This window comes from Lithobates pipiens, unplaced genomic scaffold, assembly GCF_037356315.1.
Source record: "Lithobates pipiens isolate NorthernLeopardFrog02 unplaced genomic scaffold, aLitPip1_a1.2 Scaffold_19, whole genome shotgun sequence".
In the NCBI taxonomy this organism is placed as follows: domain Eukaryota; kingdom Metazoa; phylum Chordata; class Amphibia; order Anura; family Ranidae; genus Lithobates; species Lithobates pipiens.
Window position 1 is genome coordinate 55958624 of NW_027507764.1, and position 24499 is coordinate 55983122.

Sequence of the window (24499 nt, forward strand, 5' to 3'; positions counted from 1 at the left end):
TAGGCCTGAACTGAAATGTAGTTAACCTGCATCTGCCCAAAACATCATATGAGTGGGCGAACAAACAATGTTTCCTATGACCGATTACTGTGCCCATGAACATGAAAGTGGCCATTTTAAAATGTACAACAGTAAAGAAGGGCACATGGAGCAGCATGCAAGTAATATTAATAATAATAATAATAATAATATGAACACATGACAACTAATTACTTTTTTTAAGAACTCTTTTGATCTTGAGTCAGGTATAGCAATGTTCAACATATTTCTTGTCGTAAAATATATGAAAAAAGGACAGAAAAATAAGTCCAGTGCAAATGAATGTCCTAAGTGAGTGATCACTTCAGTGCAAATATATTCCTCCAATATAAAGTGCTTTTTTTATCCAATATAGGAGGAATATACTTGCACTGAAGTGATCACTCACTTTTCTGTCCTTTTTTCATATATTTTTTGTTGGTATTTTTTACAATATGGAATTGCACTTTATATATTGGTATTATGTCTTATGTCTTCATTAATGGTGTATTTGTATTGGGGAAATTATAGAGGTTTTAATATATGCACGGCACTTTAAATTTGTATACGGCACTGTGAAAGCAAAATTTAATGAGCTGGTATAGAGTGGTGATAGTTAGTGCAATCCATATCATATACACATTCCTTGAATTCGTTTACTCACAAGGTGACATTCATATTTGATTGCAGCAAACTAGGATAAAATGTGTTGGTTCCTTTTTGCATCGGTAGTCCATTGTTTTTTATATATATCTCTTTTACCGAGAGGTAGAAATTGTTCATTGCTGAAGGAACCCTTAGCAACCTCTGGAAGAACCCTGGATTAGAGCAAATGGCTGTTGCACAACACTTTTATTTCTATTTATACATCCAGGTACCTGTCACAGTCACAGCCTCCTGGATTGCCACTAAGGCACCACCCTCAATAACTGTCACAGCTCTCATCCAGCACAGTTCAGACAAGATCTCTCTTATTACAGCACTAACATGGGGATCATGGGGAAAACAACCCTTCTCGGGGTCATCCTGGGATTTCTGGGGGAACAGCATTACCAGTTCGGGTAAGTCACATTCTTTCCTTCTGTATGGTGGAGGAGAATGCTTTGCTGAAATAACAAAGGTAACATTTACTCTTTATAGAGACACTTTGTTGCATATTATATACCCCTACTTAGGCAGCCTATAGACTTTCACATGCCAAGAAACTACAAATCCCACCACTTACAAAATTTACCAGCTAGAATGAGACCTTGCTGTAGTAAATACTGTTCCTCAAATTATAATTTTCAGAACCCGACCATGACCTAATAACTTATTTATTAAAAGTATAATAAATGTATAAAAATTATAAAGATAAAAACATAAACCCCCAGATGAGACTTTATAAACTGCATATTCCATGGCTATACAATAAGAATTAAATTCCTCCAGCTGAAAGTTGAATGGTGGTTTACTTTTGATATAACGCTAACCCCCCCTACTTTCTATTCCCCTTATGTGTATATGCACAACTCATTTAAAATCAAAATAATAAACATATATAATGACGGAAAAAATATCTGCCATCAGTCATACTGTATATAATCACAAAAGAAAATATGATTTTATATAACAATAGTACATATAAATATAATTTTTAAAACTCTCCACATTGTCAACAAATGAATAATAATAGCCATGTGTTAACGGATTAATCTGTGTAAACACTTTCTTTATTTGGAAGGGGGGGGGTGTTTTTTTTTTGGAGTTGGGGGTATGTTTAGGGGAATTTTTTATTTAGCATTCTTTGTATTTGTGTATTTTTTTAGTTAGTTGTTAGTTTACTGTTGCTTTTTTATTTTATTTATTTTATATTACCTTTCTCCACTTTTTTGTTGTATGAAAAAAAAATCACAAAAATAAGGCCAATCATTGGCCATTTTTGGCACAAGAACAGGTAAAAAAATTGTTGAAAAAGCTTGATACTCCAAAGTGCCATTTAAAACCCAATGCACCCTTAAACCTACTACATCTCCCATGATGCTCAACTACATTGCAGAGTGCATGAACATCATAGAAAATGTAGTTCCAAAACAGCTGGGGTTTGCCATCACTGGTCTAGGGGTTGCTTTTTCTGAAATGTATTGCTGAATAAAACTTGGATAGGACATTGGCATACTCCATCAACTCTGAACAGTAATGACACACTTCACTTTGGCACTACTCCTTAGGACAGTCTCCTTTTGTAATGGCCCAGAAATTGGACTGCACTGGGACACTATCAGAGATATCCCAGGCCAGGCAAGCACTAATACTGACACACGAGATGGCAGCAGCAACAGCCACCAGGGTGCTGCATTTCAGTTCTGTACTCACAATGCCCCTGGATACTTGCCTTCAATATCAGATGGACATTTCCCTAGTGAACTCTCCAGACCAGATCTTCAGTGAACTCCCTTGAATAATTCCAGAGATAACAGATAGCAAACATGCCCCCCAGCTCCAACATGGCTGGGACCTCGATGAGCACATGTAGAACTTCAGCTGGGCTGCGTAGAAGGGCAATAGCCCTTCAGGCTGGGAGCTTCTCTTTCTGGACAAGAACTGAGCAGCTCCAAAACCAAGATCATTTATGCACTCCCCAGACACCTTCTGGGCACTGTCCCCCAAGCATTGGATGAGACCACATACATTTTCAGGTTGCTGATTTGCCTTTCCAGTCCACTATGTGCTGGAATCCTCCATAAGGCAGGTGGAACTACAAAACCTACAATCAGTGGAGCCCAGAACATTCCAAAGCAATCACAAGCTGCTCCACCAACTTCAGTGGAGCCTAAAAAAAACAAATTTACCTAGCATCCCTAGTAACCTTTCTAGGAGGGAGCTACGTCTATGATATGGATAAGTAACTATAGGAACTAGGGTTGAGACTAAGGATGGAGAAGGAGGGGCAGCTGTCCTGGGCATAGTGTTTTTATGTGTTAAGGGGGTGCCCCAAGGCAACAGCCAGTAGAGCATATTCAACCAATGCAAGCGCCTGCCCTCACCCCTCAATCCTTTAATAACATGCCCTGCTGCCTAGATCTGCCTTAAATGACAGGAGGAGCTGGAGTATAGGAGCACGGATGTCTCTTGTGGTGAGATCCATTGTGTGTATCAATGGTGTACTTAGGGAGGTCGGGGGTGCATTCCACACTGGGGACTGGCACTCTGGGATTGCCAGCCGGTCAACATTTTTGTTGTTGTTGTTGTACCATGCAACTGTCAGACAGGCAAAAGTGGTGCTGTAGTGCTACTATCCTATATCTTACCTGCAGAAGGTGATCGGGGGGTACCCCCATCAGGGGGAGGGGGGCACAGTTTGGCTTCTTTTCCCTGGGCACTGGATGACCTTGTCCCAACACTGACTGAAATCCATAACTGTTACGTATGGTGTAACTGGGAAAAGCCAGCAAAGTAATTGCCCAGGACAGAGAAGACGGAGGTGGGGTGGGGGGGGGGGGGGGCAGAGGGAGAGAAAGATTACATTAAGGCTGCTTTCACACTGGGGTGGGTGGGCATTAACATCATTTTAGTGGAGCTATTCGGCCACTAGCGGGGTACTTTTAACCCCCGCTTGCGGCCGCATAAAGGTTTAAATGCGCTTGTGTAGCACCACTGCCAAAGAGCTTTGCAGGACCTTCGGCAGCAGTGCCCATTCATTTCATGGGCAGGAGTGGTGGAGGAGTGGTGTATACACCGCCCCTTACTGCCCCAAAAATGTTGTGTGCAGGACTCTTTTTAACGTCCTGCCAGAGCATTGCCCCAGTGTGAAAGCACTCTGGCTCTCACACTGGGGCTGCAGGGGAGGTGTTTTTCAGGTGCTTTACAGGCGCTAAAAACGCCCCAGTGTGAAAGGGGTCTAAGTAATCTATTTATAAACAATTCACAGAGTAAATGTTTCAGCCATTCACACAGCTGTTACAAATAATCCCCCTAATTTGCCTAATTTGTTTATTTCCTATGCTCATCAGCTCTATCTAGTGGCCATAATGTAGTATTTTTCTTAATTGTGGTATTTCAGGAAAATATCACATTATGACTACTAGATTAAATTGACAATCATAGGAAATTAACATATTTGGCAAATTATGGGGAATATTTTTGACAGGTGTGTGGGATATTTGCACAGTGAATTTTTAAAAAAATAGATACCTAAAGGAAAAAAACAAGGACTGTACAAGGGACTGAAAAGCAGTGTGGTGCTTTTAGATTTTTATCATTTTGTCAGAACTGCTTTTATCCTGAGACATCAGACATACAAAATCAAAACTGAAAAATACAGAATGTTTTTTATATCTGTTAGACAAGTGCAAAGAAATAACACTTTATGTCCAGCCCATAGCAAAAATACGTCATTATTTTGACGATAAATACTGGGGTTATGGCAGCAACTAGCTACCATAACACCGATACTGTTTTTTTTACTATGGTTAAATCTCTGTAAGATCAAAGTGGCCCTGCGGGTGGATTCACCACGGCATCACATTTAGAAGCGTCATGAGGGGTGATTCCCCCCCCCCCCCCCCATCGCTTCCTGGTCGTTCCCATCTATATCTGAGCCATCGGTGCTGGTCTGATGCCCAGATCAGAACGTGGAGATTTGTGCAGATCTGAACAGGCTGCCTGCATTCCCCTTCAACTGTGCATCCTGCATGGCTGAAGATAGCCCTTTGCACAGGTGTACGAATCAGTATACCAGTGTGAACAGGGCCCTAAGCGGCAGAATGGGGATCCTGGGCTTCACTGAACATTGATTAACGGCTTCCCACCCGCCGTTCTGTAGACTAACAGTCGGGCCAACCTGCACTTGTTCTGGGAGGAAGTCATTGCATCACCGATTGTGGTAAAGAGCCGACGACGTAGACTCTTTACCATGTGCTCAGTTGGGTCCAATCACAGCTGATCACATGTAAATAAGTGCTGGTTATTGGCATTTCCTTTCCTCTGCGCTCTCAGTATCTGAGGAAAGGAAAGAAGATAACCAGCTTTCCTGTGGTGACAGGGGCATTTACACTGATAATCAGGGCACTGATCATCAATGCAGCCCCATCAGTGCTGCATATCAGTGTCTATCAGTGCAGCATATTACTGCCCATCAATGCCTTATCAGTGCTGCCTCATCAATGCCTCTTCACCAGTGCCCATCAGTGTAACGTCATCAGTGCAGATCAACTCAGCCAAGCTGTGCCCATCAGTGCCACCTATTAGTGCCCATCAATGTCACCTTATCAGTGCAGCCGCATCAGTCTCCATCAGTGCAGACTATCAGTGTCCATCAGTGCAGACTAGGGATGAGCTTCATGTTCGAGCAGAACATACGTTCGACTCGAACATCGGCTGTTCGCCCGTTCGGCGAATTCTGAACGTTATGCGGCGTTCGTGCCAAATTCGTGTGGCGCTCACGGCCCACAATGCACTGCGATGGCGCAGTGCATTGCTGGCTCATGATTGGCCAAGCATGCACTGTGACCCCACATGCTTGGCCAATCACAGCGCCGGCAGCGAGGAGAGCCATGATTGGCCACAGGCAGGATGCCTGTGGCCAATCATAGCTCAGGCTGTGTAGTACACGCCCCACACTATATAAGGCCGCCAGCGCGGTGGCCTTGTGTAGTGTGTTGGCGTCTGTAGCAGTTAGTGGGTGTTCTGTGTACCTTCAACACAGTACACACCGATCGTTATCGGCCGATTTTTCGTTCTTGCTCTTCTGTAGTGGTTGTTGTCTGCGTGCCCTGACCGCAGTATACACCGCTATATTCATCTATATAGCTAGCGATATATCTATCTTTTATAATAGAGCTTGCAGTCAGTGTTAGGAGATTGTGCGTGCTGTCTGCGTGCTCTGAACGCAGTATACACCACTATATCCACCTATATAGCTAACTATCTTGCTCGTTTTAAATAGAGCTTTCAGTCAGTGCTAGGAGATTATGCGTGCTGTCTGCGTGCTCTGAACGCAGTATACACCGCTATATCCACCTATATAGCTAACTATCTTGCTCGTTTTAAATAGAGCTTGCAGTCAATTGTAGGAGATTGAGCTACACTTTAAAAATGTACCAGTTGAAAATTACAAACAGATTCAACTTAACACAAAAAGTCCCTGTCTTGTTTGCACCGCCTGTATACTGCTGTTCTGAGTATATAAGGCCTGGGGGCCGCACGCATTTCCTTTTTTTAATATGGGTACGGGGTTCCCCTTAATATGCGTACAAGACCCAAAGGGGCTGGTAATGGGCAGGGAGGGCTACCCATGCCATTTTTCTCAATGATTTTCAACCATATTGCAGGAACCAGATATAACATTAAAACCGCAAGCAGTTTTAAATGACGTTATTTCCGTTAAATGTCATTTTGTGCAGGGACTGTTCTAAACACGGGAAACACGTGGCACTTCACAGGCATACTACAGACACCCCCCAGGCACGATATTTAAAGGAATATTTCACTTATTTTTTACACTTTAATCGTCATTAAAATCAGTGCTCCCGCCAAAACGGCCATTTTTAAAACTTTTTTTTGCATTGACCCATGTCCCCTGGGGCAGGAGCCAGGTCCCCAAACCCTTTTTAGGACAGTATCTTTCATATTAGCCGTTAAAATTAGCACTTTTATTTTCGAAAGTTCGAGTCCCATAGACTTCAATGGGGTTCTAACGTTCGTACGAATTTGGGGTCCGTTTGAAAGTTCTGGTGCGAACCGAACCGGGGGGTGTTCAGCTCATCCCTAGTGCAGACTATCAGTGTCCATCAGTGCAGACTATCAGTGTCCATCAGTGCAGACTATCACTGTCCATCAGTGCAGCCTCATCCGTGCAAATCAGTGAAGAAGAAAAATAACTTATTTTCAAAATTTTACAACAAAAAACAAAGACATTTTTTTTGTTTTTAAAAATGTCCAGTCTTTTTTTTGTTTGTTTAGTAAAATATATAAACCCCATTGGTGATTAAATGCCACCATAGGAAAGCTCTATATGTCTCAAAAAAGTGTAAAAATGTAATTTGTGTGCAGTGTTGCATGACCGCACAATTGTCATTCAAAGGGTAACAGCACTGAAAGCTAAAAAATTGGCCTGGGCGGGAAGGGGATGAAAGTGCCCGGTAGGCAAGTGGTTAAAAAAAATAGCGAAAGCCATAGAAAAAAATTAAAACTACAGCTAGCATCCCCATTGAGATTCATATTTAGTGCCCATTGGATTGAAAGGCGCGCTAAGGACTCAAAGTAAGCAGCTTGACTCTTGTGAAATGCTTACTGAAGCTGATGCCATTTAAAGTAGAGAGGGCATTTAGTGTTTTAGATATTTTGAAATTCAAACATATATTTTTGCCAAACCTAGAGGTCGTTGTTATCCGGGTCCTGCATAAAGTTTACTGAAACATTGCAAAAAAAGTCAGAGTTCAAGTTTCTGTCCAAGTTTTTTTTTTTGCATTGAAATCAGTTGACTCATTAACGTCACAAATTTTAGAAATCCAGGATTAAATATAAAGGTAAGCCAAGTTTATTGAAAAAGTTACCCTTGTCTAAAGCATGCCTGTTATTAAAATAAAAGCCTTTTAATTATGGCCATAGGCAAGCCAATCAGGTGTCTCTTCCAGAACAAGGTGAAGGTTATTGTTAGAATCTCACTTTATAGCCCCCTATGAGACCCCGTACTGCCCGAAAATTGCACTCAGCCATCAGATTGGGCTATCTATAGTCAATCTAAACCTTTGGCTTAGTAGAAACATCATAAAGCTCATCGTCTAAAGATGGTCACATCTCGTTTAAATGTACCATACCATCATCCATGTAGTATAAAGGTCTATCTGATAATTAAAATGACTGCTCAGGCAGCCCCTCGCACTACATAGTTAGTGAGGGCCTATTCACAATTGTGCGTTGTGGTAATGTACGCTAAAATGCTAGGTGTAGTGTAAGTTGGCATTAGTGTAAGGTGGCATTCATTGTCAATAGCACCCCAACCCACTGTACAGTAGAACCCGATATAATGCAGCAAACCACAATGCATATACCCTGCACATACAGTACTATGCACATTTTTATGTTTGCAATAGAATAGATTTATGTCTGAGAAGCTTATGCTGATTATGAGTTTATTTCATTTTTGCAGTCAAAGATCTGGCTTCTTCAAGGAGGTAGAACCTGTTGATCTTCCTAACTGTCAGCTTGTGAAAGGAATTGGTATGTATGCAATAATGTATGAATTTCCATTTGGGCTCCATTGGTGGAGCCCCAACAATGTCCCTGGCAGAGTCAACATGTATAAAGGGGAGAGATCACCAATCCATAGAGATCTCTCCAGATATAAATTTTGATTCGTCACAATAAAGGAGTCCAACAAGAGTTGACAACCAACACTCTTTGGGGGTCAAGCCCAAATCCTTTTTCATGAGGTTCTAGATTTATTATGGAATCTGGACATGAGGTTAATCCTGGATTTTAGTTCTTTGCAAGCTATAGTTAGAAGCTCAGTTAAATGATCTGGTTGTACATTGTTTTTGTTGACAGGAGTGTAAATTTACTCTGGTATAATTAGGCATTTTAGGAAGAAAAGAAGTATAAATAGTACCATTATTGACTTCTAGGGAGGTACTCCGGCTTTCAAGATGATCCAGTGGCTTTCTAAGCCACCATGATACAGACACATTATTGACCTTTCTCTGGCTTTTAAGGTGATCTTACTTTCTGTCTACAAAAAATTCTTGTTCTGGGTAGGTGGCCTAATTTATCTCAAAGCTAGAACCAGGCAACAGTTTATAGCAATAGGACAGAAATGACAACCCTTGTATGATGGATGGCATTATTAGCTATGATTGCTACTTTTTTATACAGAGTATGGCTCAGAAGATATTGAACGTCTTCCTAATGGACTGGCATTCATCAGCTCTGTAAGTACAATGTTCCTTTTTTCTGCATGGAAGCTGCCCCAGCAAATGTAATTAGTAGTAATTTTCCAGGTATGTCCTAATAGGTTATATCTCTTTGAAGGGCCTGAAATACCCTAATGTAAAGAGTTTTGCACCAGACAGACCCGGAGAAATATTGTTGGTAGATATGAATGATGACGTCCTTCACCCTGAACCACTACAGCTCAGTGAGGGTGTTGATGCATCTTCATTTAATCCTCATGGGCTCAGTGTGTACATTGATGAGACAGGTAAGGAACTACAACCAAATTATATTCTCCCTTAACTCCATCTACGCAGTCTGGTAAATTGGATGTTTAGGTATTCATCAGAAGTAAGTTTGCTGTAGAGGAAACCCTAATTTTTGCTTTAAGCTGCTTAGGCAAAATTTGCAATTAAACAAATTATCTACTTTTTGATTTTGTGTTTCTTTGAGTATTGAAATACTTATGTACCTCTGCTTTAAATAGAACTAAGCCTTTAATATAAAAATGTATCAGCATGTAGTCTTTTGGTAGAAGAGACTGTATAAGTCTCTCCTGACCAAAAAAACGTTTTACTTACACCTGATAGTGATATTTTTTTAACTGTAGACTGCATGTAAAGCACAGAGTACAGTCCCAGCACATACCTGGCTTCTGTAAGATGACGGGAATGGAGCCAGGTGTGAGATGAATGAACACTAGCACACCTACTTCATCAATGACATCATCAGAGGCCACCGAATGGGTAAAACAATAAATTACCAGGCCTGAAATAAGAGGGAAAGAACATGGCAGCAGTAGGGATGGAGTGTACATGGGGAGTCTGGACCATGTATTGGTGAAGAAGAGCACCTAGTGCTGAAGAAGATACTTATTCTCTTCCACTGATTAAAAAATCCTTTCTGTCCTAGGACAGGCCAAATATTTTTCCACACTTGATTTTGCCAGGTATTGATAGATCAATGTTCCCAAGGCAGACTAGCCAAGGACTGTTTTCATTACTTCCATGGTTTTATGTCTGCCACATTCCAGAGGACGATGGAACATTGCCTTGGGGACATGAACCCAGATAGTATCTGTCACAGAACCCTGTTGAACTCCACTTGAGTGCTTCCGTCAGTACGCTGCTTCCTCCAGTCTGGACCTTCAGATATCAGATATTACAGCCACATGTCGTAAACCAAGAACCAGGGGAGACTAGCTCAGTTACAAACTGGAATATGGAATGTTTATTTGAACAAGAGTACAGGCTTTTATACACTTGAGAAGGAGGTCACTCACCACATTAACAATGACCCAAATATTTACCCAAAACGTCACACAATGGTTTAGCTAACAAGGTACAGCTGATTCATGGCTGGCTAATCCCATCATAGAAGATCCTTAAGAGTTTGGTCAAATTAGCCCCCTGGATGACTCCTGGATGACAGAGATTTCATTCCAGGTCTGAATTGCTGTCACTGATTTCCCGAGTACAATACACATTAACATAATTATAAACACAGAACCTCTTCAGACAATAGCAGGTGACCTCAGTAGCCGACTGTCCGTCTCCTACACAGTTCCAGGCCAATGTGATCAGCTCTTTCAATTAACATGTATAGTTCAGAATCAAACAAACCAGGAATAGTCTTTATGTATTTTCTGGGAGATATTGTGGATAAATATTACTGTCCCATCTGAAATAATCCAAACTGCATTCTCAGTGTCCATTAAGTGGTATTTCATCATTAGAGAATCCTCTCTCCCCCTGGGTCATAGTCAGTGGGTAAGAGGCTTGCTCATAGTCCTCTCCAGAAGCCCCTATCTTGGTTAGGTCTGTCACAGTATCCTCATCTATCTGGATGATTTAATGGTGTTTTATGCCACCATCTTCTGCACTTTTTGTTATTTGGTTGGTCAGAAAAAACTCATCTGACCTCTGACTCTTTCTTTTAGATGGCACGGTCTACCTTTTTGTTGTGAATCACCCTGACCACAAAAGCTTTATTGAAATATTTAAATTTGATGAGAAGCAGAAAACGCTCCTACACCTGAAGACCATTAAACATCCATTATTGCACAGGTACTGACAATGACATGAAACCACGTCAACATTTTGAGCAATATCATATGAATAAACATAAAGCGGGCCTACTAAGTCTATTTATATTTATTTGGCCTTTTGTTTGTACTGTATAAGCCATCTCGCCACCTGTTTTAACCCTAGGTTTTATCATAAAATCTCAGCATTTCTGTAACTTTCTATCCCAGAGGAACCCTTAAAAGAAATTGCAGGTCTCAGGGAACCGCTGCTAAAATTAATTTATTGGTGGTCACTGAGAAAAATGCCCCTTACGTTGGTGATCAGTGGAAAGAATACCTCTTTTCAGACAACTGAAAAGAACTTTAGGCCCAAGATCTTTCATGTCATGCAAGTGATTTTGACTCCAAAAATGTGCAGGCATCGTCACATGGGAGCTTAATTAGCCACAGCTCAGGAAACCCCAAGCAAAATTTGGACAGAACCCTGGTTGAGAATGGCTGCTCATGCTAATGCCAAAGGTGAGCGGACCTTTAAAAATCCTTAAATGTTACATTACTCAAAATAGAGCATGAAACAATAGTCTCTATGCACAATCTTGAATAATCATTAAATCCTGCAATGTGCATCACTCAGTACTCCAAGGGGTCTATTTAAGAAAAAAAAATGCTGGATGATTGGCACAAGTATTTGCCCAGCCTTAATGAATTCTGACCATATTTTGTATAATCCAGTGATTTCCTATGATTTTCAGCTCTATCTAGTGGCCATAATGGAGCATTCTTCTGATTGAGGTATTTCAGGAAAAGTAACTCATTATGGTCACTAGATGGAGTCGATGATCATAGGAAATCAATACGGTTGATTCCTTGTGATGCATATCTGTTCAATGAGAGTTCTTAGTGGCCAGGACTAGAAGGCAGTGGGTGGGCAAGAAATGGCCCCGAAGACAGACAAGTTCAGCCCCTAAAGCAAAGTGAAATCAAGAACATAGAGGTGGATAGAGAAGCAGCTGCTGGCTAACAAAGATGATAATAGACACCTTATGGTGGTTGTTCAGGGCAAGTCCTTTAAGCCTCGTACACACAATCTGATTTTCTGACGGGAATTGTATGATAGCAGGCTGTTGGTGGAAAATCCAACTGTTTGTACACTCCATTGGACAAATGTTCTCTGATTTTCTGCAGACAAATGTTGGATCGCAGGCTTTCAAATTTTCCGTGGACAAATGTCTGTTGTCAGATTTTCGGAGAGTGTGTCCACAAGTCCGTCGGACAAAAGTCCAAAGTACAAACACGCATGCTCAGAAGCAAGGACAAGCCAGAATCGGTCGGTCTAGTAAACTAGCGTTCGTAATGGAGAATTAACATTCATGACGCAGGAAAATGATGAAATCTTGAAATGCAGCGCACAATTCTCTTCTTTAATGGGATAATAATGAAGCTGCTTTGCTGGTGATACTGATGGAGTTATTGCAAACGATTTTTCAAAAGCTTATTTTTCTAGTGATATCAAGAATATTATTATTATTCTTTTTTCTTTTTTTTTTTGGTGCAAGTTGCCACAACACCGTTAGGCCCCTTTCACACGGGCGGCTGTTCTGCCGCAGGAATCATGTTTATTTTTTTCTACAAAATTCAAGGCTCCAGGCACAGCGATCAGCTGCGTTTGCACAGTGCGTTTACCAGCGTTTACATGCGTTTACATGCGTTTTTATGCGGTTGCGTTTAACTGCAGTTTTTATTCCCATAGCAACCCTTTTATTTATTTATGTTTTTGTTCCCTGGAATGTACCCATGATGCATTGCAGTCCTCTATATTTAAACCTGTTTCTTTGTTCTCTGGCTGAGTGTGTGTTGGAGTTTTGCAGGAGTGGAGAGGAGTGCTGAGTTTTGTGCCAGTTTTTTTGAAAAATGAATGCAAATATGGGTAGTTTGCTTGCAATGCTCATTTTGCTGATGATGAGGATGAAGAGAAGAAGAGCGATCCAGAGTAGGCGACGTCCTCGTCGTTACTGGGTCCATCCCCTAACGTCTCAGCGCCTATCGATCGGCTACTTTGCCCTCATGTTCGGTGAGCTGAGGACTCATGGGGACAAGTTCCACAATTACACCAGGATGTCGGTGGCATGCTTCGATGAGCTGTTGGGACTTGTTAGAGGACGCCTGACCAGAACCACGACCAATATGCGAAGAAGCATTAGTCCAGAAGAACGGCTGTTACTTACGTTAAGGTAGGTTTTCCATATGTTGAACAAATGCTTAAATTCATGTACATGCAGGCTTAGGCAATATTGGCAATAGTGTGTGTGTATGTATGTATGTATATGTATATGTATATGTGTGTATATATATATATATATATATATATATATATATATATATAGATGAATCTATAACCTAATCTATATCACAACAGCGATTTTTCGCACATTACTCCCATTACCATTATTTTTTATCCTTGAAAACTATCTATCGTGCCTTGCACAGTCAGTTTTATTTTTTGCAAATAGGAAACGTCATCAAATTTCAGTAGTTTCTCATTATGTAGGTGAGCTCTGAACACAAAGGCAGAGTTTTGCATTAACAAGCAAGGTACCACCAAATAATATTTTGTACTAGACCAACCCACCACCAGGCTTCCTGTTTGGATGCCAGCACCTACTACCAGAGCCGAGGGATTTATCTTTGGGCTGCAATGTGTTAAAAGTCATCAGCTTATCTAGATGCTGATGTTTATTTGTTACCATGTAGAACTCCATATGTATATTGATTTTTTTTTAAATTTTATTTATTTTACTATATTTTATATTTTCTGAATTGTTATCAATTTTGTATTGCAGATACCTTGCCACTGGTGCCAGTTTCACCTCCCTCCATCATCAATTTCTGATGGGAATTTCCACCGTATCCACCATTGTGCATGATACCTGTTACGTCATCTGGGAAGAACTGAGAACATCAGTCATGCCGGAGCCAACATCCAGTCTGTGGGAGGAAATAGCGGAGGAATTTTGGGAGAAGACCAACTTCCCAAACTGCATTGGGGCATTAGATGGGAAACACATCCGGCTCATCAAGCCTCCAAAATCCGGTTCCCGCTTTTTCAATTATAAGAAATACTTTTCTATTGTGCTTCTGGGACTCAGCGATGCAAATATGAAGTTCATCGCTGTGGATGTTGGAGCGTATGGGAGTTCTGGAGATTCGAGAATTTTCAGAAATTCCGTAATGGGGCGGCGTTTTCAACATGGCGAATTTCAGGTGCCACAGTCAAGGCCTCTCCCTGGTACTACTGGACCAGATCTTCCACTTGTAGTGCTGGGAGATGAGGCATTTGCCTTATCCACGCACCTGCTAAGGCCCTATACCAGGCATGGTCTCACTGCCAGGAGGCAAATTTTTAACTATAGACTCAGCAGAGCTCGAAGAATGGTGGAGTGCGCATTTGGCATTTGCGCTGCCAAATGGCGTGTTTTGATGACAGCCATGCATCTGGAAGTTGAGCATGCCGTCAATGTGGTTCTAGCGAGTTGTGTTCTCCACAATTTTTTGAGGGGTAAGGAGATCGTGGCCACCGAAACCCCTGTTTATGAGGAACCCATAGGTCCTGTTACTGGCACTCGTCCAAGTAATCAGGCCCTACAAGTCCGTGAACATTTCACTGATTATTTTTTGAGTGAAGATGGACAGCTGCCATGGCAATTGGACTATGTATAAATTTTTAACCATTGTTGCATGTTTTTTTCATCACATATTTCAGGTTTTTGTGTCAGTTTTCACGTTTGCCTTAAATAAAGTAGTCGACAATTTTCAACAATTTAAATTGTTTTTATTTCTATCGTTTGCAATGCACAGGGTGTATTTAAAAAATTGAAAAACATTACAAAAACATTGAATGCTTGCAAGTATAGAAAAATGTTTTTTAATTACTTTGGAATATATATATATAAAATCTCCTTTTAGTTTCAAGTATTGAATTTCAAGTGCAACAGATAACGAGTCCACAAAATATCCCCCACTACCCCCCGTAAAAAAAAAAAAGGTTACAGTATTCCTGCACTGCACAGGGTGTATAAAAAAAATAGAAAAACCTTACAAAAACATTGAATGCTTGCAAGTATAGAAAAATGTTTTTTAATTCCTTTGGAATATATATATATATATATATATATATATATATATATATATATATATAGAGATATATATATATATATATAGAGATATATATATATAGAGAGATATATATATATATAGAGATATATATATATAAAATCTCCTTTTAGTTTAAAGTATTGAATTTCAAGTGCAACAGATAACGAGTCCACAAAATATCCCCCACTACCCCCCGTAAAAAAAAAAAAGGTTACAGTATTCCTGAAGTGCTGTCAGGCCCCTTTCACACAGGGCAGATCAGTAATGATCCGTCCCGTGAAGATCCGCTTGGTCGGCAGGGATTGTTCCATTGTCCCCACTGAGCCGGTGGCAGACAGGGCTGTCCCGGCACACTGTGCCCTGTGAGCTCTCTGTTCTCTTCTATGGGGATCGGAAGAGCACGTACAATCTGTCCGTGTTCATCCAATCCGCTCTGCAGATGGCTAGAAAAATTGGATTTCCCTCCGTCTACAGAATCGGACAATTGCGGTGGCACCCGATATCGTCCGCCTCCGCAACAGTCCGATTCTGCAGACGGAGTAAAAACCTATTCTATCCGTCTGCAGAGCCGATCGGATGGACACAGACAGACAGTCCGTGCTCGTCCGATCACCATAGAGGAGAGTGGAGAGCTGACAGGGCGGTCCCTGCACAGTGTGCGGAGACCGCCCTGTCCGCAGCCGGCTCAGCGGGGACAACGGAGCAATCCCGCTGAGCGAGCGGATCATCACGGGGCAGATCATTACTGATCCGCCCCGTGTGAAAGGGGCCAAAGATGGGCACTGAGTGCGGTAAACAGTTCTGAAATATTTGGCTAGATGGAGAAAGTGCAAAAGATGTCGCCATGTACACTCCACTGTGTAGATGGGGTAATCTCCCACTGGGCCAAGTCTCTCAACCTAAACAATGCTAGCACCCAATCAGAAAGTTCAGGTATTGTGAGAGCAAGTGGGGCCAAGTAGCAACATGTATAAGCTTGGGACAGTGGGAGATTCTTCTGTGCGTACAGTTCAGTGTACATGGAGGAATCTGGGGTTTGTTGTAAACATTAGTTCGTGTAGGTAAAACATTAAGTAGTGTAGGTAAAACATTAAGTAACATTACACAACAAGAAAAATACAACCGTCATATCACTGCCATAGGAATACTATAAGTTTTCATATATTGAATAATTAGGGTTACGCAGGGAAGAATGGCTTGGTTCACTGCCAACATCTATGGGTGATCCTGAATGGGAAGATGAGGGTGAAGACACTGGGTGTGGCTGCACATGCATCCTTTGGTAACCAGGATTAGACGGGTAAGATGTATACAGTGGTGGGGGTCCTACATAAGGGTTAATGGCAGATGTTGTGTCATGGCACTGCTGACTGGGCATTGGTCTACTGAAAGACCCACTAGGTGAATTAAAACCCATAGCCCATGGCTGAAATTTAGGATATGGGCGTTGCTCTTTGCAAGCGGACACAATATACGTTAAATAGGCATGTATATCACCCCTGACCTCAGTGCGCTTATCTGCAGGAATCTCCCTGATTACACAAAGCAACATTCTTAAAAACATAACATCGGGGTCTGAGATGTTGAGGAATTCATCATCTTTTGCCTGGTTTTGTGATTGGTTTCTCATTTCTTCAATGATACGGTTGAAATATTCCTCAAAAGGTGTCTCTTGTTGAGTACGTGTTCGACGGGTGGTAGTAGTAGACCGGACTCTCCTATCTGGATTTGCCTGCAATATTATAATATATAGATTATGCATCTGATACTGAGGTCACACTGAACAGCATATGATGGCTTGCACAAATATTGCAGCACCTGTTTAGAATAGATCACACACAGGTACTTGTTTTGTTGCAAAAACCTGATCTCACTGAAGACCTCCAAAGCCAGAAGAACAAGTCACACCTTGCCCAAAAAAACAAGTCGTTGTTGTTTCTACAACATTTGTGCCAACACCAGCTGCCTTTTCAAAATGTAACGTCTTTTGTGGACAGAAATTGTGACATTTTTAAAATACATACCGCAGGTTCTTGAGTGGATGGATGATATTCTTGGGATGACACTGTTTCTGTGGTTTCTTGACTGGTGTCAGCGTCTCCTGATGGTGATGGCGACGAACTTTCGCGCCTTGCGCTTGCTCTCACAGGGACACTTGACACAGTTCTAGGTAACAATAAAGATTACACGTTTAAAAAAAAAGTGAACATGAATATGCCTTTAATGGTCACAAATCGCTAAGTAAAATAAATGGATATACTTACGTGCGCATCTCAGTGGTGCGCCTCAAAAAAGACAAAGCCTCTGCATGGGGGTTAGGCCTGCGACGAGTTGAGGGTGCTCCGCTTCTCTCCGCAGCCTTCTCTTCGTTGACTTCTTTTTTGTAACGGTCGCGCAGGGACCTCCAACGTGTATAAACCTCCTTTCCTGCAATATATAAAAAAAACATACAATGGCCTGGTCATTAGGGGGTAAAATCTTTACTAGGATGCATGTGTACCCTGCTGCATAGACACAACAAACCTTGCACTCACCTCGGTTATCCTGTTCAGTTGCAGACATCTCGTCCCAGTTCGGTGTGACATATTTGTAGACTTCTTCCCACTTTGCTCTCTTCAGCACTCGGTCTGCATATCCTGGGCATTCTGAGTCCCATAACTCTGGTCGGGCTTGCACCAGTGCGATGATGGCCTCGTGTGAGATGTCTCTTGCCGCCATGCTGTCTTCTCCCCTTTCATCCCTCTCAACTTCCTGTGTCATTTCCCAGGTACACCTGCTGTATAGGATGTGCTTCCGGGTTTTTTTTTTCTTCTTTCACGCTGCTGGCCGCAATTGACACAAAAGACTGCGATTACCTGCGGTTATGTGCTTATAGCTGCGCTACATCGCACCTGGACGCATACAATTCTATTTTTTCTATTCGCACCGAACCGCATGTAACGAAATCGCCGCTAAACGCTGTGTGTGAATGGGGCCATAGGAAAGCATTGTGTGCTTTTAGCTGCGGTAGAAATGAAGAAAATCCGCAGCTAAAAGCACCATTCTATCCGCCCGTGTGAAAGGGGCCTTATCCTCTAGTTTTTAAGATCAAAGATACAACTATGTTGGTGTCCCTTGTTAATTTTACATTGTATTCTTTTAAATGTAACTGCCTACTCCCAAACTGTTATTTGAAGTAAAACACATAGCCAAGTATTATTCTCCACAATTGTTTTATTGTGCATTAAAAAAAGAAAACAAATACAATTAGACATGCTATCTGGTGCCAATAGAACTTAACTAAAAAGTGCATTCTATGCATACAAAAATATAGAAAATATACCAAATCAAATCATTATTATTCAACCAAAAAAAAAATAAAAGCCTCATGCATGCGTCCTGCTTCTTAATATAGGAGGTCAACAATGCCAAGAGTTGGTGAAAGCATCCGTCATCTGGAGATAATTACGAAAATCATCCAGATTATTCTCTTGGAGCTCCTGCAGCAAAGGCATATGACATAATTGGTCACAATTTATAAAGCAACCAATTTTTTGTCCAAGAAATCCTCCTCCTCCTGTTCCTGGACTGGACTTGGGTCAAAGCAATAACTCCAAGGCCAATAATAAATACCACGTTATCTCCTCCGATTCCGTAACATGGCTGGTTGACGAACAGCCATTCAGAAATGAACTGAAAAGCGCAAAATGAAAAGCACAAAATGAAAAGCGCAAATCAACACTCACCAAACTTCTACTAACAGGAAAATATCAGAAGGAGCCCAAAGGGTGGTGCTAAATAGCTGAAAAACATGTAGTACATCATTACGTTCGTGTTTGTTGGCCAACAATTGTGTGCAGTTTGTATACAAGACAAGTTTGGGGCCAACGCCCTTTGGACAAAAGTCCAAGGTTTTGTCTGCAGAAAATCCGAACGTGTGTACGAGACTTTACTTTCCATACTGCATCTTAGAAAAGTATTTTATCCATTTATGTGAGAAAAGTTTTTTTTTTTTCCACAGTGTGAATGAAATTGTTGCTGTTGGACCGGAGAGCTTTTACGCCACTAATGATCATTATTATCAGAGTACACATATGAGATTTCTAGAGGGCTTCCTTGGATTAAAGTTGACAAATGTGGTCTATTACAGTCCTGGGGATGTCCGAGAAGTGGCATCGGGTTTTTACAGTGCCAATGGAATCGCCATATCAAATGACAAAAAGTATGTAATCGCTTAATAATTTCTAATGCTGCGTACCGGTTTTTCCGTCAGAATAAACTCTGACGGTATTTCCGACGGAGTTCCGATGGAGTTCTGCTGAAACAGACTTGCCTAAACACAATCACACCAACGTTCATTCGTTTAGAACGCAATGACGTACGACGGAACTAGAAAAAAAGAAGTTCAATAGCCAGTAGCCAATAGCTGCCCTTGTGTCGTTTTTGATCCGTCGGAATAGCATACAGACGAACGGTTTTCCCGATAGGACTTGATTCCATCGGAAAGATTTAAAACATGTTCTATTTCTAGGTCCATCAGAATTTTTTAAAAAGTCAGATGAAGCCCACACACAATCGGAATATCCGATGAAATTATTCTGTCGGACCTTTTCTGCCGGAAAGTCCGGTCATGTGTACGCGGCATAATAATAATTGGTGTTTGTTCACAATATTTTTATTTTTAAGGTTTATCTATGCTGCTGACCTCACAGGTCACACAGTCAATGTCTATGAGAAACATGCAAACTGGTCCCTAACATTTGTAAAGGTAATTACATTTTAGATATTGTTTTCAGTTAATTTATTAATGTTTTTATTAGCAGTTTTAGTAGCAGCGGTAGTATTGGTCTTTCTTTCTTTCTCTGTCTCTTTACCACTCTTTCTCTGTCTCTCTCTTTCTATTAAATTCAAATTCTATTTGTGGGCTATCCCATGTTAGACTCTTTAGACACACTACCTAGTATATACCGCACTTTTTTTTTCAGTTGTACGTGCTTCCTTTTTTGATTTGTGTTGGGAGACCTTGTACTGTATATATCACACCTTTTATCTCAGTTGTACAATATCCTAATTGCTTCCCCTGAAGGCTTTGCCCCTTCCTTCATCCATAAATGGGAGAGTGGGCTGCATGTGAGCGGGGTGTACTGTGCCCATACACGTGGGGTAACTCTCGCTCGGAGCATGCTCATCAATGAGCAGGACCGGACAGAGACCACGGCCATGTGAAAACATCTATTTAGGGCAGTTCTCCGACTTAGAGATGGGCCTCACTGTGTGCAGTAATAAAGCGCAGAGTTTCTCTGAAAACTACACTTCTGATCCTTATCTTACCACATTAATCTTTAGTCGTTGTGTTACTTCATGCCCCATAGTGAAATTACAGACCCAGGTTCTTTGGAATATGCCAGAACCAACATGCACACCTTCAGAGCCGTCTTTAATTTTAATTGGACCCTGGCCAATTATTTTCTTGTTTCGCTCTCCACCTGCTCTGAGACATACAATAAATAGCAGCTAGACTCAAAATCCATTTACTGAATCACATCAGGCAGCAATTGCGATTGGTTGCCAGATGTTACAGTGTATCATTACAGTTCACTGACTGGTTCCTAGAGGTTACAGCACACATTACAGCTCCCTGATTAGTTGCTAGAGGTTACAGCACATGATGTCTGCTTGTTGATTGGTTGGTAGAGATTACTGTACATCAATACAGCTCACTGATTGGTTACTAGAGGTTACTGAACATCATTACTGCTTACTGATTGGTTGCTAGAGGGTACAGCACACCATGGACTGGGGAGGAGAGGGAACCCATTAATAGACAAAAACTCCTAGGGATCCTAGGACTCCTGGGATCAATGGCAGTGTTGGGGGAAAGGAGGGTGTGATCAATGGCAATGCTGATTTTTTTTTAGTGACTACCAATAGGGGTTTACACTGAACAATAATGTAATAGGGGTTTACACTGACTCTTCACATTAGAGGGGAAAGTTTAGGACCATGTGACTCCCATGGACTACGTTTTTGAACTCATCCGCATACTGGGACATGCACAATTTAGCCAACCTTCTTATGTGCTGATAACTGAACCACCTACCTTTAGGGTGGCTCCTGCAACTTGGGGGAGTGACTTTTTTTTTCTGAACTCTTGTCTCAGTCAGCTCCAACCTCTGGTACCCCTCCTACCTTTTCCCAGCCCACTCACTTTTTTTGTTCTCGTGTATTTGTTCCCATCTGCTTTCTACTTCTCTATATACATGCGGCCCACTAGTTACAAATATTCGACTTACGATAGACTCCTACTTACAAACGGAGGAAGACAACAGGAAGTGAGAGGAAATGTTCCCCTAGGAAGGGAAATTCACACCCGTAAGAGTTATTATGGACAAAAAGGTGTCTCCACTGATGCTTTATCACCAAGGCTTGTTTCCACATTGACCCAAAATTTTCAAAATCCAATTGTCATTAGGACAGAAAGTGAGGTTAAATCTTCTGAACAGGGGAGCAGAGAGCAAAACAAAGGTTACAGGGGTGTTAACCTATGCTATCCAAAAAGCTTAAAAATATTTTTTTGGGCTGGAGCTACACTTAAAAAATGTACCTGTTCCAACTTACAAACAGATTCAACTTAAGAACAAACGTACAGATCCTATCTTGTTTGTAACCTGGGGACCGATTGTACTGTTCTTAGCCGATTCCCTTTCTTTGGATGAGTCTTGGGGTAGAGGACAATATAAGGGGAACAGGAGGTAAATCCAGGAAAGTGATCACATTAAGGAGATAGGTGGTGAGACAGTGTAGGGGATTTATAAGTCCACAATTTGTCATGTCCTTCTCAGTCTCTGATATGCTGTAATAAATTGTGCAGCTATTTGCTATGTTGGCGCCTCTTCTAAAAGTTGAGTGTGGAGTTTCCTCTTCTATAGAAGTGCAGTCATCTATATGAGAGCAGAAAGTCTCTGGAAAGGAATGCCCCTCACTGCTGGGTACTTGTGGTACCATATTGAGGAGTGGACCTCATCCTTTAGGACTCCCTGGTCATCCCACTGGCACAGTTTACTCTACCTAGTTGTGCAGGTCTCTCTGTACCACCGTGGTTTGATCCCCAGGCTGTGGACACTCACTTTCTCGCTCTCTTTTTTTGCTCTCTCTTTATTTTCTACTCACGCTCTATCTTTTTCGCTTTCTCTCTTTGTCTCCCTCTCTTGTATCATCTCTATGTATATGTATTCATGGATATAAAATGCACTATTATATTTCCTTATTTTCTTTTTAAACCAGGCAGTTGATGTAGATACTTGCGCGGATAACTTATTTGTGGATCCAGTTACAGGGGATACCTGGACAGGAGCACATCCAAATTTATATAAAGTATTTGATTACAAGAATGAAGATCCCCCTGGTTCAGAGGTTTGTGTATAAGTTATAGTATATTAAAGCCTTTTCATGCACCAAAATCTTAAATATTAAAGTCCAACTCCTGGTTCAACAACCCTTCTTAAACCCTCTTGGAGCAACCCCTGCATTCTTTTCTTGACCTAAAGGCTGAAGATACAAGCACCATGTATTGACTGTACTGTTCCGTGTAGCATTCCTCTCTGAGTCCAGGGTGACTTGTAAACACGTCCCCAGCGGGAAGGAACATGACACCATGAGCTCATAGAAAAAAGTCTGTTTTATTTTGCTTATAAGATTTCAGCTCTTTTCCCATACTTGTGACTACTCAAAATTGTGAATTTTCCCTTCACCTTATGTTCCATTGGAAGTGGTCACCAGGGCAAATGAGGGGAGTAATTCTCTCTAGTGTGGACAGGGGCTCTAACCCTTCTCTGTTTCATCTAAAACAAAATCATCATCGGATACACATTCAAGTCAAATTCTGGGCTCCATATTCCCTTAGAAAATCATCCCCTTCCATTTCTTGTGGCCCTCATGGGCTATAATTTTTGCTTCCATTATTTTCATAATAAACATTTCAGACATTGTCAGGCCATTCAAGTAGTGCTGGAGGGTCCTCTTCATTTTTACCTCTTCTGTGGGCTGGGTGGTCCAGTCTGACACAGAAAATAGTGCAGATGTGACAATTTCAGTGCCATTCTCTGCACCAGTACAGTGTGAAAAAAGACCGTCACAGTGATGCCTCCTCAGGGGTGGGGCTATGACATCCTGATTTCATAGTAGGTCCTCAGTTTTCTGGGTTGAGCCACATTGGGTGTCATTCAAGACTGAGGAAATTTTATGGCGAAAGAAGAGATACTGCAGGGGTACAGCTACTGATTATAGGTAGGTAGCCTGAGCTGCTTTTTATTTTTATTTTTTATTTATTTTTTTATAACCCCTAGAGCGGTGGTTCTCAACCCTGTCCTCAATTACCCCCAGCAGGCCATGTTTTCCTTTATCTTGCACAGCTGCTTTAAATCAGAGTCAATGGCTTGGTATTTTGGACTAACAGAAATTTCATCTAAGAGAAATTCCCAAACCATGGCCTGTTGGGGGTACTTGAGGACTGGATTGAGAACCACTGCCCTAGAGGAACTTTTACAAAAATAAACATTTCGTCTGGAGTTGGGTTTTAAAACACTATACAGGACAAGAACTTAAATTCATGCTTTGTGCCCAGAGTAAGGATAACCTTTATTAAACCTCTGTCTCTGACCATCTGCTTTGCCCAATAGCATTCAATCATTCTGAAACACTGAAACAAAGAATGTGACTGCGTTTATATTTAAGGGTTCTTGCACACGGTACTGATGTATGAACGTTCGATATTATTAGCATAAAGTTCCTGCGGAAACACGCAATACAATACAATACATGCATATGTGGGCGCATTCTTCTAGCTGTTTTTGGCAAGGGGGTGTGATGTACATGCGTAAAATACTGATCAGAAATGCAAATTTTTTATTTATTTTTTTTCAATGATCAATGTGCAGCACAAGTTTACACACCTACAGTATGTGTACGGGCCCATTAAAAAATTGGGCTGCATTTAGATCGTTAAAAGAAAAAACACCTAAATACCTAAAACATGGCACTTTTGGCATTTGTGTGCAAGAGCTCCAATACATTCTTTACACTTATAAATGAGGTCCTCGGTGTTTATGCTGCATTTATGACTGAGAAGTCCAATGGGGAAATAACGGAAGCTGTATTGATTTTGCAGGTTATCCGTATACAGAACATTCACTCAGATGAACCGATAGTGACCCGGGTTTACGTTAATAACGGCTCAGTGATTCAGGCGACATCCGTAGCCGTAGTGTACAAGAAGAAGTTGATTATAGGAACTGTATTCCACAAAGCTCTGTACTGTCAACTGGATTAAATGGACCACCGGGACCTGGAACAAATATGTGACATAGATAGCAAAATACATTTTGGAAAATGATTTTCTTTGTGATGCAGAACTCA

General features: G+C 41.3%; 2 protein-coding genes across 2 annotated transcripts; one reads left to right on the plus strand and one right to left on the minus strand.

The window, feature by feature from the left end:
* The first annotated feature begins 943 nt into the window (after window positions 1-943).
* LOC143995978 (serum paraoxonase/arylesterase 2-like) lies at window positions 944-24423 on the plus strand. The gene is made up of 9 exons (XM_077490759.1): window positions 944-1079; window positions 8150-8220; window positions 8872-8927; window positions 9028-9196; window positions 10868-10994; window positions 19107-19307; window positions 19772-19853; window positions 22370-22498; window positions 24252-24423. Exons 1-9 carry the CDS (start codon window positions 1006-1008, stop codon window positions 24411-24413), a joined length of 1071 nt encoding a protein of 356 aa, XP_077346885.1. The 5' UTR covers window positions 944-1005; the 3' UTR covers window positions 24414-24423.
* On the minus strand, window positions 15524-18168 carry LOC143995977 (uncharacterized). The gene is made up of 4 exons (XM_077490758.1): window positions 17641-18168; window positions 17371-17533; window positions 17131-17272; window positions 15524-16838 (listed from the first exon to the last, which is right to left on the minus strand). Exons 1-4 carry the CDS (start codon window positions 17864-17866, stop codon window positions 16254-16256), a joined length of 1116 nt encoding a protein of 371 aa, XP_077346884.1. The 5' UTR covers window positions 17867-18168; the 3' UTR covers window positions 15524-16253.
* Window positions 24424-24499: the final 76 nt, after the last annotated feature.

Coding starts and splice junctions, on each gene's coding strand:
- LOC143995978 (XM_077490759.1), top strand. CDS start 1,006: ATGGGGATCATGGGGAAAACAACCCTTCTCGGGGTCATCCTGGGATTT. Junction 1,080..8,149: donor GAACAGCATTACCAGTTCGG/GTAAGTCACATT, acceptor TCATTTTTGCAG/TCAAAGATCTGGCTTCTTCA. Junction 10,995..19,106: donor AAACATCCATTATTGCACAG/GTACTGACAATG, acceptor TTTTTTCCACAG/TGTGAATGAAATTGTTGCTG.
- LOC143995977 (XM_077490758.1), bottom strand. CDS start 17,866: ATGACACAGGAAGTTGAGAGGGATGAAAGGGGAGAAGACAGCATGGCG. Junction 17,534..17,640: donor AACTGAACAGGATAACCGAG/GTGAGTGCAAGG, acceptor TATATATTGCAG/GAAAGGAGGTTTATACACGT. Junction 17,273..17,370: donor CGCACCACTGAGATGCGCAC/GTAAGTATATCC, acceptor ATTGTTACCTAG/AACTGTGTCAAGTGTCCCTG.